The sequence below is a fragment of the Myripristis murdjan genome, chromosome 2, assembly GCF_902150065.1.
Source record: "Myripristis murdjan chromosome 2, fMyrMur1.1, whole genome shotgun sequence".
Taxonomy (NCBI): Eukaryota; Metazoa; Chordata; class Actinopteri; order Holocentriformes; family Holocentridae; genus Myripristis; species Myripristis murdjan.
The window spans coordinates 16,955,952-16,973,451 of record NC_043981.1 but is presented as its reverse complement, the minus strand read 5'-3'; the positions used below and the strand labels follow the sequence as shown (position 1 = coordinate 16,973,451).

Genomic DNA, 17,500 nt, shown 5'->3' with positions numbered 1-17,500 from the left:
GCCCCCCGGCCAGCTGAAAATCCCACGAGCGGCGGGGTGTTTGAAGCCGCCGGGGATTCTGGGAGAGCGCCTCTGATGGTAAACATGGCGAGCAAGCGAGCAGCGGCGGCGGTAATTACCGGCCTCTCGGCTGCACCGTCGCAGCGGGCCCCTCCTTAAAGAGAGACCCCGACAAAAAGCAGCAGTGCACGGCTGAGCTTCGGGATGCTCTCTCTCTCTCTCTCTCTCTCTCTCTCTCTCTCTGTGTGTGTCTCTGTGTCTCTCGCTCGCTCGGCGACGTGGCCCCTAATCAGAGATGCGATTTGTTCATTAGCAGATTACAAACGAGGCCGCGGCGCCGACATGAGGGGCCGCGATTAGCGCTCGCTAATTGCTTGATTTCCTCCTCGTCGGCGCCGAGGCTGAAGCGCGCGGCGGATTCCTCACACACACACACACACACACACACACACACCTCCCTCTCTTCCCATCTCCATCTCCATCTCCATCCCTTGCCGTCCCACCCACCGCTACTCCGACATGAGGGGCGCTTGTTTGCGACAAATTAAGAGCCGACACAGATACTCCACCGTGCCATCGCGGCGGGAGGGGGGGGGGCAGGAAGTAGGTGAGGCGGCAGGGTGTGTGTGTGTGTGTGTGTGTGTGTGTGTGTGTGTGTGTGTGTGTGTGGGGTCGTTGAGATATTCGGCGCTTTAGTAGCCCCTCCCCTTCCTGTTCTCCTTCATCTGAAACCCCCCGCCGACGGAAGAGGAGTGAGAGGAAGCAGCTCTGAGAGAGAGAGAGCGAGAGAGAGAGAGAGCGAGAGAGAGAGAGAGAGAGAGAGTCCATATGCCAGCCAGCAGCGCTCACTTCATTAGGCCTCCTCGGCTCTTCCTCTCTCTCTCTCTCTCTCTCTCTCTCTGACATGAAGCGGGAGATGAAGTTGAAGGGGGGGCGAGAGAGAGAGAGAGAGAGTGGAGAGGAAAAAGAGGCACAGAGAGAGAGAGAGAGAGGGATGGAGGGGAGTGATGGCGAAATCCCTTCCCACTCCTTATCCTAATGATCTCATTTGAGGACCCGGGAGAACCCCTCGCTCTAATTGATGTCAAGTGTGTGCTTTCGCTGTTAATCAAGGCCGGGGCATCAAACAGAGAGAGAGAGAGGGAGAGAGAGGGAGAGAGAGAGAGAGAGAGAGAGAGAGAGAGGGGAGAGAGGGCCCCGGCTGGTGCGGGCCGGCCCTCAGATCCTTACCTGTTTGATTGGGATGGCCCGCCCGCTGCCGATGCTGTCGGCCCGAGCCTCCAGGCCCTTCTTGTCCTTGTCCGGCTCGCTGGCCTTGCGGGACTGCGGGGCGAGACGCTCACGTTAGAGACGGGACGGCCACACCGAGCCCCCGCTGCTGACCCATCTATCAATTAACTCTGATTTCACTCTAATCTGTCAGTATTCAGATCGATAAGCTGCTTTTGCAGATTTCAAATCTTCAGTGGAGTTTGTCTGATTGCATGTTTGTTGCATCGCTGATCAATAGCGCACTGGGAAGCCCTTCACTCTGTCATCTTTTAAATCCCTTAAAATTCGCTTTTACCGTATGGCCTTTTCCTAGTTGCTGGTTCTGTCTTTTATGGTCTTTTACTATATATTTTTTTATTATTGTAATTTCATTTTTGTTTTATCCTCACTTTTATTTTTATTTAATTTTTTTTTTTTTTTTATTTAAAATTTTTTTTATTTTATTTTATTGTATTTTTGTTGTATTATTTTTATGTTGTTATTTTATTGTGTATAGCACTTTGTAACTGCGTGTTTTGAAAAGTGCTATACAAATAAAGGTATTATTATTATTATTAATCATCTGAATTGATCTGCATTTTGATTCGATTCCACACAAATATGATCAGTTATTATTATTGTTATTTTTCTGGGGTTTAATGGAGGGTTTTTTCGTGTAACGTTGATGATAAAATTCTTGACCCTTGAATTTCTGGCTTTGAAAATGACCGCAATTAATAATATAAAATCAGTAATTTCTAAGAATATCAGCCACAACCTTTATAAATTCATTTAACTGCCATTTCAGCGCACAACAAACATATTCCTAAACTAACAGCGATGCAACAAACATGAGATACTCCACCGTGTCCATAACTATTCATATTTTAAATGTTTTATAAGTATTGGACCAAAGTGAATTTCCAACTATTTTTCTGACATTTTGCACGATTCCCAAATGTGGAAATCCTCAATTTCACCGTCAGCGCTTTCCCAAACCATCAAGACCTGCCTAAAGTAAGTAATGTGATTGTTAGTGTGTGTGTGTGTGTGTGTGTGTGTGCGGGGGACTCACGGTGAACAGGTTGGAGCGGCGTTTGGACTGCTTGCGGACCGGCGTCGGGGTGTTGGTGGTCTGCGGGACGTCGATGCGCAGCTCCTTCTGGCTGGTGCTCGGCGTGGAGGGCACCGACGACGAGTAGTCGCTCAGGCTGCCGCCGCCGTTACTCGTCTGCACGCGCCCACCACACACACGAAGAAAATATCAGGCTGGTGAAAATATGTCAGCAAAACCCCTCCCTTATCAAACACAACATACAGATAGGAAGAAATCCCAAAAACATGACGAAAATGGATTTTTGATGACTCTAGACAGTGTTTTCTAATGTAGGGGATGATACAGAAACACAGCCACAGTCCCTTCTTTCATTTTGTCTTTTCTTTCTTTTTTAATGTGTCAACATAATGAACAATAATTTTTAATCTGGCTTCCTCCAATTTTCAGAATTTGTGTTTTGTAATATATGCAAATTATGCAACATTTTACAAAGAAATGCCTAATTTGCATATATAAACGTAAAATCTCAAAAACGTCCAATACATTTTTTCTTTGGTGTGATGTCACTAATCACCTGGAGAAGTTTCATCGTGATAGATATTAATTGAAAATTTTCCCCCATTCTACTCAATTTAACTTCAGAGTTTTGGGCACAACTTTGACCTTTAGTCTCGAAAAAAAAAAAAAAAAAAGTTCCACTCCGTCTACAGCTTTTAGTTTATGATTCAGGAGGGTATTAGGACCGATAAAAACTATAAGACATTTCTTTTGCAATTTTTTTTTTTTGTTTTTGGGCTTGACTGACTGGCCTATATATAATAAGGCAAATATGAGCCGTTACATTTGGTCGGCTGATGAAAAATAAAACGTGTGACGACTCATAGATCTGTCTCACTAGCCCAAACATTTCCTCCCTTTAGCCATGAATTGTGGGTAACATGAAATCATAACAGGTGAAACAGAAAACCACGTCAATAGTTCCCCTTTCTTTAATTGTAGATTCAGATTCAATAGGAATTTGAACTGTTTTTATCCCCGATAATGAGCAAAATACAGTTCAATGCCACGTGTCAGCACGGTGGAAAATGCCTGAAATTCCTTAAAGAATTTCTTAACTTTCCCTTGAGTGGAATATAAACTCTAACGACTCAAAGATAATTCAAAGACATCCCAAAAAAAACCACTCTGGATATCCTCCTCATGATAAAATCCAACGTCCACAATCAAACTGCAGTCGCCGGTGTGAACTTTGCTCACAAAATCATAAAAAATCTGCAGATGAAAGAACGTGAGCTGCTGAAATAATGAGGTTTTAACCCTCCCCTTATCTCTCCCCTTATCAGTTTGACCCCATTCAATGTGTAATGTCTCTAAATACATGATAAACACTGTTATATTTCATAAAAAAAAAAAAAAACAAAAAACATGAAGTACCTAATACATAAACTTTTTGTAATGATTTCCTGGAGGTTTAAGATGATAAAAAAAAGTTAGAAAATCTGAAGGTAAGGGGAGGGTTACGTTGAAAAACTTTCCCTTCTGGGTTTACTTGCCGTTAAGGAATAAAACAGCTCATGTCGAGGTGTTATGCAGCTCCACTGCAAAAACTCAAAATCCTACCAAGAATATTTGTCTTATTTCTAGTCCAAATATCTCATTACACTTAAAATAAGACATGATCACCTCAGAAGTAACTTGTTTTTAGACAATTTTCACTTGTTTCAAGTGGATTTTCACTTGAAAATTTGCTTGTTTCATTGGCAAAATTTTCCAGTGGAAAAAGTGAAAATTGTGATCATGTCTTATTTTAAGTGTAAAAAGATATTTTGACTAGAAAAAAGACAAATATTCTTGGTAAGATTTTGAGTTTCTGCAGTGTCGGGGCTCTTGGTAGCTGTAGCGGCCGCCGCTCTGAATGAAAACAGAGAGAAAAGTTTTTTTGTTTTTTTTGCAGTGTTGGGACGGCGTCGGGTGTCTGCTCGCCGTCCTGCGGGGCGGGTGGGGCGACCGCACATGACAGCGATCAGCGCGGGCTAAAGACGCACGGAGGGCCGTCCTGCGGAGGCGGCGGGAAGATAAACACGGCTCTCCGGGGACGCGGCGGCGGCGGCGGCGCTGCACCGACACGCTGAGCGATGCCTTTTTAATGAGGAATCGATGGGGGGGCTGAGCGGAGCGGATCGAATGGCTTCACGGCCTGAAGCCCCGCCAAGCGCTGATGGAGAGAACTGTGAGAGTGAGAGAGTGTGTGTGTGTGTGTGTGTGTGCCTCATGACCAGGTATGTGTGTAACGCAGAGGAGATCACACACACATCTTTGCACTTAAGGTTTTATCTGACACCTTTGGGATGTGTGTGTGCATACATACAGTACACAGGAGTGACTAGAGTGTGTGTGTGTGTGTGCGTGTGTGTCGATGCATGCACTTTACGAGCATGCAGGTTTTTCATGAGCGCATTGATGTGTGTGAGCCAAGGTTATCATCATAAACTAACAAAATAACGAAAACGAGATATGAAAAAATATTTACTAACTGAAACTGTATTGTGTTTACCAACCAAACCAACTGAAATACACTCAAATTACACAGAAAATGCCTTTTTTTTTTTTTTTTTTGGATGATGGAACCCTAACCCTAATTGTATTATAGTGTTATGCTTTATTGTTTGGATTTTTCTTGTAAAAAATAAAAAAAATAATAATAAAAAATAGGAAAAAAAACTGTCTTTTTTCCCTTAGTTTTTATGACACAACTCTTTTTCTGACCTTTGTGAATCTCATCCCTCACAAATACCGCATCTTACAAAAAGACACAAAATCCTACTTCCCACGTTTGAGCATTTTAAGACTTTAAAAGATTAATTTAAGACATTTTAATAGCAGTTAAGGCCTTATTTTTAGATTAATAATATCTTTTTTAAGGATCTGCCGGAGTCCTGATGATTAAACGCCCAGAACAGCGGATGCAATATCATCGACACGTGCATGCATGTGACCTCCAGCCGTGTGTGTGTGTGTGTGTGTGTGTGTGTGCCTCACCTGGCTGATGTGCACGGCGGACACCTGGGTGGAGCAGACGGACGAGTGGCTGGGCGAGTTGGGCAGCGACTTGCACGGCCCGATGGACAACTGCTGCTTCTTCCGGGTGGCCACGATCTTCTGGGCAACTGTCACCAACACACACACACACACACACACACACACACCAAAGAGTTAGTGCCACTGCAACACCAGCATGTGTCGCGATCAAAGGGCTTAAAGACGATTTTTTCCATCAAACTCCATTCCAACAAAAACTGTTAAAAACCAATTTGATTATTTTCATTATCGATCATTCTGTCGATTGATTTCTCGATTAATCATTTAGCTGTGTGGTCCATGAGACGGTGAAAAATGCTGATCTCTATTAGTTTTCCATCACAGAGGACTGAAGAAAGCAGAAAAATGAGTATTTTATTTTATTTTTTATTTTTATTTGTTATTTTTGGGGAGGTTTGCTTGAATGAGCCCATTTTGGATTTTTTTTTTTTTTTTTACCTCTCCGGCACTTTCTGTATTATTGTTTTTTTATCTATGTAATTGTCTCTGTATTATGGTGCAAATAAATAAATAAATAAAATAAAATAAAATAAAATAAAATAAAATAAAATAAAATTAAATTAAATTAAATTAAATTAAATTAAATACTGACATTTAAGAAGCTGGAATCAGGGAATTTGGAAGTTTTCCTCTTAGAAACGACTCAAAATGATGAGTCACCAAAACAGCTGGGGATCAATTCAACAGCTGGCGACGAATTGATTATCGGACTGATCACTGCGGCTCTGAGTTTGATGATGATAAGTTTGGTTTCGATTCATGGATCAGTCGGTAAAACCTGATCTGTGTCGGTTCGTTTGCTGGAAAGAGAGACTAAATATTTCTGTGCACGAGTCCAAAAACGCTGCGCTCCATCTGCAGCTCGTCTGAGGGTTTCAACATCCGCCGACGGTGGGAAAACACGGTTTCGGCTGACAAGAACAACATTCTGCGGACGTTTTTTTTTTTTTTTTTTTTTTTTGGACGTTTCAGGCGATGAAAGGTGTCGAACATGAGAAACTGCAAACCGACCGGGAGCATCGACCTTCAAATTCCCACATCGTGTTCGCCAACATTTTCCAGCTCTAATTCCCACACACACACACACACGTCTTGACAGATCGTCTCCAATGTGATTTATTCTCCAAAACAAAAGATGATGACAGGTGAAATGTGAATGAGGGTTTTTTTTTTTTTTTTTTTCACTTGATCTGATTTTTCTCTTTGAAAAGTTTCACGAAATCCCTTCAACCAGCAGAGAAACATGTGATCGATATGAGCTGAACCATGAAAATCACTGAAGCCGGAGATACGAGTTTTTCACCTCGCGATGAATGTGTGTGTACAGAAAGAAACGCAGGATCTTTACACACTTTCCTTCACTTTTAATGATACTGAAGCGTTTTTTCTATCTTTGTTCTTCACTGCTGCAACAAAACAGCAGAACGGTCGGTGAACTGTCCGACCCCATGAACGTAAAGGCAGACTATAGACAGAGAGATGAAGAGGAAGACAGGGGGAAGTGAGGGATGAGGAGAAGAGAGAGAGACAGAGAGAGGGAGAGAGAGAGAGAGAGAGAGAGAGAGAGAGAGGGAGAGCATTAGTCCTATTAGTGCTGAGGTCGGCCGCCCCACCAGCCTCCTCATTCTGTTATTCATCTGTCCTGTTGGAGGCCCGAGGACGCCCCCTGATGCACACACACACACACACACACACACACACACACAGAAAGACCATCATTTATCAGCTAACAGCTCCAGTGATTATTCCTCCATTATTAGACTGAAGGGGAGGATGGAGATGGTTGGATCAGGAGCAGAAAGGTCTGTGTCAATCAATGAGGAACCCCCCCCCCCCAACACACACACACACACACACACACACACATCTCCCTCCCAGTCACACACACACACAGTTTTTCCATTAGCACTTTTAGCCGTGCCGAGTCAAACCGTGCAGCACTGATTTGCATTTCCCTTTCCATCTGATAATCCATAATAATCCATAATAATCCATGTAAAAAATGAGATTGTTTTTTATTGCTCATGTGAGGCAGCTATTTCCACTTGGTCTTGTTGGTTTTTTTTTTTTTAAAAATACAACACACTGGCACAGAGGACAAACTAGTAGAGTGACCGATGTTAGTTAGAGACACACACCTTCGAGCAGGTAGCCCTGTTGTCATGGCAACACAAGTCCTGAGTCGAGCCAGGCCGGCACGTGTGTGTGTGTGTGTGTGTGAGTGTGTGTGTGAAAAAAAAAGGCTAAGAGACTTCACTTGCTCCAACCCAGACTCTGTCAGCCAATCAGGGGAGAGGAAATATTAGGACATTTAAAAAAGGTCTCTGTCGCGATCTGAGCTGCTGTGTGTGTGTGTGTGTGTGTGTGTGTGTGTGTTAAATTAATCCGCACTGGAAATCATAAGAACAATCTGTTGAATTCCTGTTAAGGACTCCAACGATGCAAACACACAAATATCTGGACAGATTATTGAGAAAGTTACTAGGAAGAACCGATTTCTGCATTAAAATATATTTATTAATAATTAATCTGTGGAAAACCTCATCGTCAATCAACCAGATCAAAGGAAACGGATTATTTACAATTCAATCTGTTTGCAATCTGTGTTCATTTTAACTCTTTAAAATCCAGCAGCAATTTTTGGATTTCTCTTTTTTTTTTCATGGTAATTTAATTGCATTTTTATTTTTTTCTAAATAAAGAATTGGAATAATTAAAATTGCATTATTAAATCAATTTTCTGGTCTTTTTTTCCAAGTATTTTTTACATTTTACTTTTTTTGTTGCTAATTTTCTGTTATTTTTTTTTGTAATTTTATGGCAATTTGATGAAAATTTCCTTGTTTTTTCTTTTTCCAATTTTGGCGTAACTTTATGGCGATTTTCTTGAAATTAAATTTTAACTATATAATGTTTTTGAAAGAAATCAAGTGAATTTGTGTGAACCTACCCAGAGCAGCAGACATGGTCCCTTTTGCTTTTATTCTGAAATCAATCCTGCATCAGAGCCAACATGAATCACGTTCACCCCTGAACATCTGGTGGGATTTTATTATTATTTTGATTTCAATTTTGTTGCTAAGCGATCGTCACCGCGGGGTTCCTGCAATGCACCTCTCCAGAAATCAACTGCCAATCAAAGAGTGTGGGCGGGGCTTAGATTTTCTGTTGATGGAGTTCGAGTTTATCATTTTTTTAATCTGTTCTTTTTTGTCTAATGCCAACAGCAACTCTCAATACGGACTTTCTGTTTTTTAATAAATGCAAATTGGCAGATGTATATGATTATGTAATCTTTATTTATTCTACCGTAATTCGTTTTGTATTTATCTGTGTTGTATCACATCAGCGTCTGTAGCTACATCAATCTAATTTCCCTACGGGGATGAGGCAGAAAATCAGACAATTACCTTCTTCAAAATGTCACAAATTATTAATTTAAAAAAATAATTTGCCAATTCTGAACTGTGCCACTTTAGTAAATCCCAGCAAAAGTAGAAACAAAACTTGAAAACTCTGATCCAAACACATGAATTTGTTGAATTCAATCCCAGGAGCCGGTGAGTGGGATTTTATTTTGAAAGGTTTTGTTTATCCCTCGGAGCAAGATTATTTTATTTTTAATTTTGATGTCATTTTAACTTTAAAATTTTTCTAATTTTGCAGTCTTTTTCCTCAACAAAATTTTTAAATATATAACTACAATAATCATGAATATAGTTTTCTTGTAATTCTTAATTTTAATTATTTTCTTGCTTTTTTTTTTCATTTTGAGATCATTTTCTTGTTTTTGTGCTCATCACCTTTTTCTAATTTTTTTTTTTTTTTTGGAGAGAAATCAAGTTAATCTGCTCGGGTTTCGAAGTGTTGCACCAGATTATTTCCAGCCAGGTGAACGAGTTTAAATTTACAGTGCCGGCGTTTGCCTAGTGGTGGTTTCCTGTCCTGAGCTGCACCCGTTTGGCGCTTTAAGTAGGTCACAACAAAAAAAATAACAAATAAGTCCTGATCCTGACGGTGTGTGTGAGGCGCTCGGTGTTCCCCGGAGAGCGCGGCGGAGACAGGAGAGAGTTAAGAGAGGTAACGCGGCTCTCGTAGCCCGGGAACACTCCATTATCTCTGTTCCAATAAACACGGGCCCGTTTCATGCGGCTGGAGATGAAGCCATTGTTTTAATTGGGCTCGTTAAAGCCCCCGGCTTCGTTAATGAGGAGCCAGTCGTAAACATTTACCTTCAGGTGACGTGGGGCCGAGCCAAGGGCAGCGTGTGGGACCCGCTCTGTGCTGCCACTTACAGACCTTCACTAAAACACGCCATGACGATGAAAAAGGCTCTTCTTTGACCAAAAAAAACGCAGTTAGCAGCTCGACGGCCCGGGCTGCGCCGTTAACGTGTTAAGTAACGTGTCTTCCATGCCAAGTGGTTCGTCTGATTGAAGCTTCTTCAGCCTGTGAGCGTCAGGTTCTGTAGCTTCAGCTATCAATTATGGCACTGAAATAAAACTGAATGCATTCAGACTGCATTTGGTCTGACATTTTTTAGCAGGTTGTTCTTAATCTGATTAAAATTAAGATTTTTTCTGTCCACAAAAGACAAGTGGAACTTCTTGAAAACTGACAGAACTACACATAATCCTCTATTATGTTTTTTTCTTTTTTTTTCTTTCTTTTCTTTTTTTTTTAGACCCCCAACAGAGCCCCATTTGAATTGATTTTGCCTGGTTTGTGTTTTAAATTGCACAGTCACATTTTTGCATCATAATTTCTACTGAAATACCAATACAGGCACTGAGGACCCACTAGAAAGCCCCTCAAGGACCCCTAAGGGCCCTGGATCCAACTTTGAAACCCACAGCTTTCCAACAGAGAGCTTTCATCACATGGTATGCATGGCCTTAAATTAAGACTTGCTCAAAGGCACTTGGGCAGGGCGTACGGGGACGACTGATGTAATACCAGCTGCTTTTGCAAAACACCCTCAACTTTTAGCAGGGAATCGAACCTATGACCTTTAAGACTCGTCACTTTGGGGCAACAATTTAAATTTTTTTTTTTTAAATTTCACCACATTTTATACTGCAACAAACCATTTAAAAACAATGTGGGGGTACTACAGATTTCACAACATATAAATAACATAAATAATATATATATATATTTTTTTAATCTCAAACTGCTTTATAATGTTCTGTTTCAAAGTCTTCGACATTAATAAACCACAAAACTGACAATTTGATGTGTAAAGCAAAACGTTTGACCGGGGACTATTTTCCCTGGCGGAGGGAGCATTTCACTCGGCCCCATTTTAAGTCCTGAAAACACAACAACAGTGCTGCTGCTTTTAGGGAAAACTAATGTGGACGACTTTATTCTGGTGATGTTATACTGGCATCAAGAAAGTTTGAAGTCTCTGAAAGTTCATTTTCATATTGAAGTGGAATGAATGGAAACCAACGGCTGGAGAAAAGGCAGGAAAAATGATACTGGAGTTGTAAAATACCACTGCTTTGGGAAAAGATTAACAGGAACGTTACATCATGCTATTATATAGTACGATATATTATGCTAACAATGCAAAATCAGTGGAATGGTCCTTTAAGCCATGCACGGATCGCAAACTGCCTCATGTCCAGCAGTTGAAAGTTGTTTTTGTCCTGGAAAGCTTTCAGGTATGAATGTTTCCAACAGTTTAAACCTCAAATTACCTGGAGGAATAAAGGTTAAAGATTAAAAATAAATAAATAAATAAATAAATCGACCGCCTCCCTGTCGTGGTTCAAACTGGACAGCGAGCGGGAAACGGTAGATCAAGCCAACCGGGCGGCCCGAGCTCCCAGCATGCATGTCAGCATGTACATCCGAGCACCTGGCGGGGCTGTATATTACTTTAAGTGTTAAGAACAGTTATGATAAGGCCGCGCTAAATATTTAAACTGCACAGCTAATGCAATTTAACTTTATCCATCAATCTTAGTTCCCCCGTGAGAGGCTGCCATTTATTCTAATGGAACGTCTCCCCTTTGATCAGATTTATGGTGGGGCTGCTCCACCGGGGTGAGACATAAAGGGGTGGGGGGTGGTGAGGTGGGTGATGGCTGACTGACTGAAGCTGACTCGGCAGTGGTCACGCTCCTCACTTCAAACCGACCGGTGAACCCAGCGATGGCCACACATTGAGCCGCGGTACCTGCAAGACTATAAATTGTTCTATTTTTTTTTTTTGTTTGAATTTAGTGCAGAGGAGCGTGTGCTGTTTGAAGAAAGAGCAACACTTGAACCGTCCAAATGATTCTCAGGGATTTGACTCTTCTCCCTCCTGGCTACATCCTGGTGAAAAGACCTTCTCGTTTCCGAATCTTCTCAATCCCAGTCGTCCTTCGTCCATTGAAAAAGTTGAAGAAGTAGGCAATGACTTCTCCTCTGTTCTATATCACTATGTAGCTCTTAGGTTTCTTGTATTTCCTTTGCCAATGAACATTCTGCGCTCATAAAATTATTTTGAGGATTCAAGGTGTAACGATTTCTTGATGAACCCCCAAAAACCCTGTGATTCTTGAGTCTTCGGTTCCTCACATCCTAAACCATCATTTTATTTTCCACCACAGTTCCTGCACTTGTAGTTTTTACAGAAATGACCACAAACGTGCAAAGACAATTCAGCTCTTCTTTTGATTAATACAGTTTTGCCAAATAACCGACCTCTCTGTGAAATGTACGCAAGGTGTTTTTTTCCTGTTGCCATGACTAGAACCTTTACAGAACTTTGGCTATAGGCCCATTCAGCATTTTGTGTTGAATTTTTTGACATTTTTGGTTCGTATTGCTGGTATTTCTTCAAGCCAAACCTTAACACAGCTGCCTTACAGCAGAGGTACAAATCAAACAATGAAAAGGGTGCACTGTGAACTAGTTGGGACATTGTGGCTTCTCATCCTTTTACACCGCTGCTATTAGGTGTTTATAATGCTGATCTGGTCTAGGAGTTGCAGATTATTTTAAGGCTGCAAGTCTTTCTAGATAAGAGCATCGAGATAAGAGAAACGTAAAGGTGAAATACGTCCTTTCGGCTTGACCTGTGCATTCCACCGACGGCATGACTGTGGCTCTTCTGTTCGCTCGCAAATGATTGGTAGGAGGATGTTTCAGATGACCAGAGGCTTCTGTGCTGGTTAGGGCTTGTTACGAACAGCTGCCATGCTGTCTGATAGGGGATATGGAGATGGAAGAGAGCGGCAAAAAAAAAAAAAAAAAAGGGGAGATGAGAAGCAAAAGAGAGGAAAACAGTGACAGAGGGGAGGCAGGAGGAGGAAGAAGGCGCATCTGAAGGCCGACTGAGGGAGACAGCTAACCTTTTCCATCTGACACCCTACCAAGGCGTGGAAAGAAAAGTCATACAACGATAGAGACAGAGGAAAAGAGGATCAAGACTCAAACCGCGGCACAAAAGACGCGAGGAAAAATCCTCAAGAATGAACGAGGCTGGACAAGTGAACCCACTGAGTAGAAATCGCACAAAAAAAGCCTCGATGAAGAGTAATCCTCTGTGTGCAAAGGAGGCCGGCGGTCCGTTTTGTCTGTCCGGACGAGTTTATTACACCGCTGTCATATTGGTTAGCCACAGCATCATTAATAATGACTAATGAGTGGGAAGGAAATGAAGGCACGGGGCCAAAGCGGTGGGGCAGCAACCCCAGACCTCACCGGGTGCCAGCTGGCGGCCGGCGGGGAGTCGGGGAAAAGGCCATCGCTCTACCTCACGTACAGGAGAAGTCATTCATCCTGCGGCTCAGAAACACAATGAATGGTGGAGGCACACCGGGAAACCTTGACCCGGGCACCCAGATACCCATCAAACATGAAACTGTGACCCAAAGGACGCTGGTCCTCGAGTCCTCGGAGGATTCGTGGCATTCCTGCACAGGACGGAGTGTATTTCTCTGATTTCTTTTAGCTGCTAATGGACTATTTTGGACCACATTACTCATGTAAAAACACCTTTTCAAACTGTTTTCCATAGATTTCTTCTTGCGGTATTGCAATTTCCAGTTTCTTTCTTTTGTAACTTGTTCATTTCTGGGTTGCATTACTTCTCGCTGCCACAACAGCCCAATTTCCCAAAGGGGATCAATAAAGTTTAATCTTCTAATTTCTCTTCTAATTCCCTTTCCTTTCTCATGTCATGTTTTCTTGCAGCTGGTTCAGGATTCAAACCAACAACCATCCAATAAAAAACCAGATTCTCTTAACCTCCAGGCTGCTGCTCCCTCCAGCATTTAATTAGTCAATTTACAGGATCTATAAGCCGCTATGTTTGAAAGAACAAAAAACAAAACTGTGTTCCTATTAGGATTAGACCAATATATCTGTTTGCTGACATTTAATTTATATATATATAAAAAAAGGGCATTGGACAGTGATTGCCATTATTTGTTTATAGATTTATTAAAAAATACTACTACTGTGGTTGCCTACTGTTGCACTGAACTTATTTTAAGGCAGAATTTTGTTCAGATTTCACACAAGTATGCATAAATATTTCTTCAGTATGATTATTACTATCATCCACCTGGTTTCAGTGTATGATTTAAAAGCTGTTTCTGAGGTTTTTCCACTTTACCAGAAGGATAAAATTCTGGGGATAGCACTGCCTCCTTGTGTGTTTGCAGTTTCTCTGGGCATTGAAATGGCCAAATGTAAAGCCACTCAACATGAAACAGCAGCTACTGGCTTTTCAAAAACGCCAGGATGCGCCGAGGCCGAGTCCTTCCTCTGCGTTTCTGCGTCTCGGGGTGGGAGGAGTTCACCGCCGAGCAGGACGAAGCCGACAGGCCTCCCCCGCGACGCTGATCCTCCCTGACAGGACCTCAGAGTTGTTATCAAAACAATCGCCGGCTAATTTGTCTTAATAACCGGCCCAGCGTCTCTGCCAAATATCTCCTCCTCTGAGGGGAGCCGTCTCCCGGGCGAAGACGAGCAGGAGCGTCCTCCATGTCGGAGCGAGGGGAGACGAACGCCAAGCTCGCCATTTGTTGACCCAAGACTCAACCAGCAGCCACCAGGCAAATACTTAAAAATTTAAATAACACTTATACTTAAATAATACTTAAAAATATAAATAAAGTATGTATTCAAGCAAATCTGGGCTCTGCTACTTGAGAAAGGCATGGAAAAAATGTATCTTAAAAAATGAAAAATTAAAATCTCCTTGCACATATTTTCCTACAAAACATTTTGAGCAGTAAGAACAGATTTTATTTTTTTTTTTTTTTCTATTTGAGTAAATTTCTCAGGCACTTTGACAGTAAACTCGGCTGTTAAATCGGTGACAGTGACGGATAAATCCACTGAGTCCATCAGCGACTGTGGCTGGTGGAAGTCGGGAGGTAGTGCCCAGCCTCGCTCACTCCGAACACACACACACACACACACACACACACACACACACACACAGTTTATTGCGCCAGAGGTATCTGCCCGTTTGCCACAACACATCAACGCGCCGAAGCTTAATGACCGACGATGTTAACATGCCAACTTGTGGATGTGTCAGGCTCGCTGTGGTGTGTGATGTGCTCCCGAACGTTCACTGTACTGGCTTTTCCTCCGGGACAGTGACTGTGAACGCACCGCATCGCGCACCATTAGGAATTCAATCGGTACTTCGTTAAAGCTGCCGTGCTCCTCTCTTCCGGTATATTTTTGGATGGTTTTAGCACTTCTCTCTCATGCTGTGACCTTTGACCTCCTTACTTTTGGTTGCATGTTAGTCTGGCATAACAGGAACGCTTATTCAACGATTAAAACTTCAAATATGAAACGTAAACTTTCAAGGAATTTGGTGGAATTTTTTAAATGGAGATATAGTGTGTCAAACGTATTCTTTTTTTTTTTTTTACTGTGACGAGTGTGTGTGTGTGTGTGTGACCCGGCACTTCGGCGTGTGCCAGAGCCCGGTGGAGCGGTGTTGCCATGCCGACTGTGTCCATTACAACACAATAACACAGGAGCTAATTACACCAATAACAGGATGTGACAGAGAAAACAACCTTCATCAGTGTCGCCGCGGAGGGAGATGAGCTCCCACTGTGTGTGTGTGTGTGTGTGTGTGAGTGTGTGCATGGTGTGTGTGTGACATATGTGAGTGCATGTGTGCAGACAGTGTGTGTTTTATACATTAGGTGTGTGTCTTGGAATGCAGATATACTGTGTACGTGCATAAGAATAAGCTTTACATGTGTGTGTGTGTGTGTGTTTAATGCATAAATTAATCGAGTGCACATGCAAACGGTGTGTGTTTACGTGTGTATTTACGCATACACGTGTGCATGTGGTCATGTGTTTGTGTGTGTAAGCACATTTACACGAGTGCAAGTGTGTTTTTTTTAGTGTTTGCATTCGTGTGTGTGATTGTGACTGTTTGTGTGTGCGTGTGTGTGGGACAGCGGTCATCTCAGCTCGTTAGTGCGTGCTAACGAAGCGCTCTGACATGGATCGGGAAGAGGAGGAAGAAGAAGAAGAAGGAGGAGGAGGAGGAGGATGAGGAGGAGGGGGAGGGGGTCCATGTCGGCGTAATTAGGCTAATTAAATTAGCGCGCTGATGGACGAGGGGCCGCCGCGCTGTCAGGACCCCCCACCCCAACATCCCTCATATAGACAGAGATGAGTGCCCCCCCTCCCTCCCGCCCCCCCCCACGACTGGACAAGGCTTCACTTCCCATTACGCGGCTCTACGCTGTAACACACACACACACACACACACACACACACAGAAAACAAAGAAAATCAGGTAAGTCACACAGAAATCTAACATCCTCTGTCTTTACAATGACAGCAAACCACACTTAACCCCCATGAGGAATAAAATGACCCTCCGTTTGTCACCCCACACACACACACACACATACACACACACACACACACACACACACACACACCCTGCAAACTCCAGTCATGTCAGATTAGTGCGAGTCCGTGTTTCTTCAGTGACGATCCAGCTGATGATGAAGCGGCGCTGCGTTCGTACGAGCCGAATTACAGGCCGCCGCCGCCGCCGCCGCCGCCATCAATCCGGCCTCGGATGAAGCGAAGGTCACGGAAACATGCGTGTGGAATCAATAGGCGCACGCGTGGTAACCCGTTTAGGAACGATCCCCCCCGCCGCCCGCCTTCGTTCATAAATTGCTATTTTACTCGCGATCGACTTCGCTCGGCGGACGGATATGAGGACGTTTGCAAACGCCGTTTCAATGAGAGTCTTTGCAAACGATTTGTCAGCGCAGAGCGGCGACGGCCGGACGCGGCGGCGGCAGAAATAACGCTCGTTCATTCACGAGGCGCCGCTGGGACGACTAATCGCGGCATGACGAGGGAAAACAGATGAAAACACGCAGAGGAAAACATAAATAAAGACGCTGGATCACAGGCATAAAACAGAAAATATACCAAAAAAAAAAAAAAAAGCAAAGAAATACTGTATGCCAATGAAAATGTTCAGGAATAAATGAATAAATGTATGAAATGATTAAAAAAGAATTAATCAAGTAATACAAATATTATAATATTATAATTATTATTTATAATAATAATAATTATTATTATTATTTATAATTATAATAATTATTTATAATATTTTATAAATAAATTTGTAAAAGGATGACTAATGACAAAAAGATTTAAAAAAAAATTGAAAATCCTCAAATTATTAATTATCTATTTTTCTATCTATTTATATATCTATATACATCGATGGAAAAATTTATATTTATTATTTATATATTTATGAATATTTATATATGTACACATACATGTATATATAGATAAATAAATAGATACAAAAATCAAACAAAAAATACTAAAAAAAAAAAAATAAAAAATAAATGAAATATCTCCACATGTCACGGTTTAAAACACAAATGTGACTGTTTGTCTCTGTGTGTCAGCGATGTTTTTGTAAATAAATCTCATAATAATATCTCATAATACTAAAAACGAATACTTAATTTCCATTTTCCGTTATGCAAATTGAGAGGAGTGATGTCATAATCCAGACCGACTTCAAACGAGCCTCCATCGTCACGGCGCCGTCTTCTGTGT

At 42.1% G+C, this 17,500-nt stretch overlaps 1 protein-coding gene across 1 annotated transcript in view; it reads right to left on the bottom strand.

Annotated features, from left to right (window-relative positions):
• agap1 (ArfGAP with GTPase domain, ankyrin repeat and PH domain 1) overlaps positions 1–17,500 on the bottom strand; it is a 263,894-nt gene that overhangs the window by 92,312 nt on the left and 154,082 nt on the right. The window contains exons 7-9 of the mRNA XM_030072935.1: positions 5,348–5,475; positions 2,327–2,482; positions 1,231–1,323 (exon numbers count right to left, since the gene is read on the bottom strand). Of these exons, the coding sequence (XP_029928795.1) occupies positions 1,231–1,323; positions 2,327–2,482; positions 5,348–5,475 (377 nt within the window). The remainder of the gene's footprint in view (positions 1–1,230; positions 1,324–2,326; positions 2,483–5,347; positions 5,476–17,500) is intronic.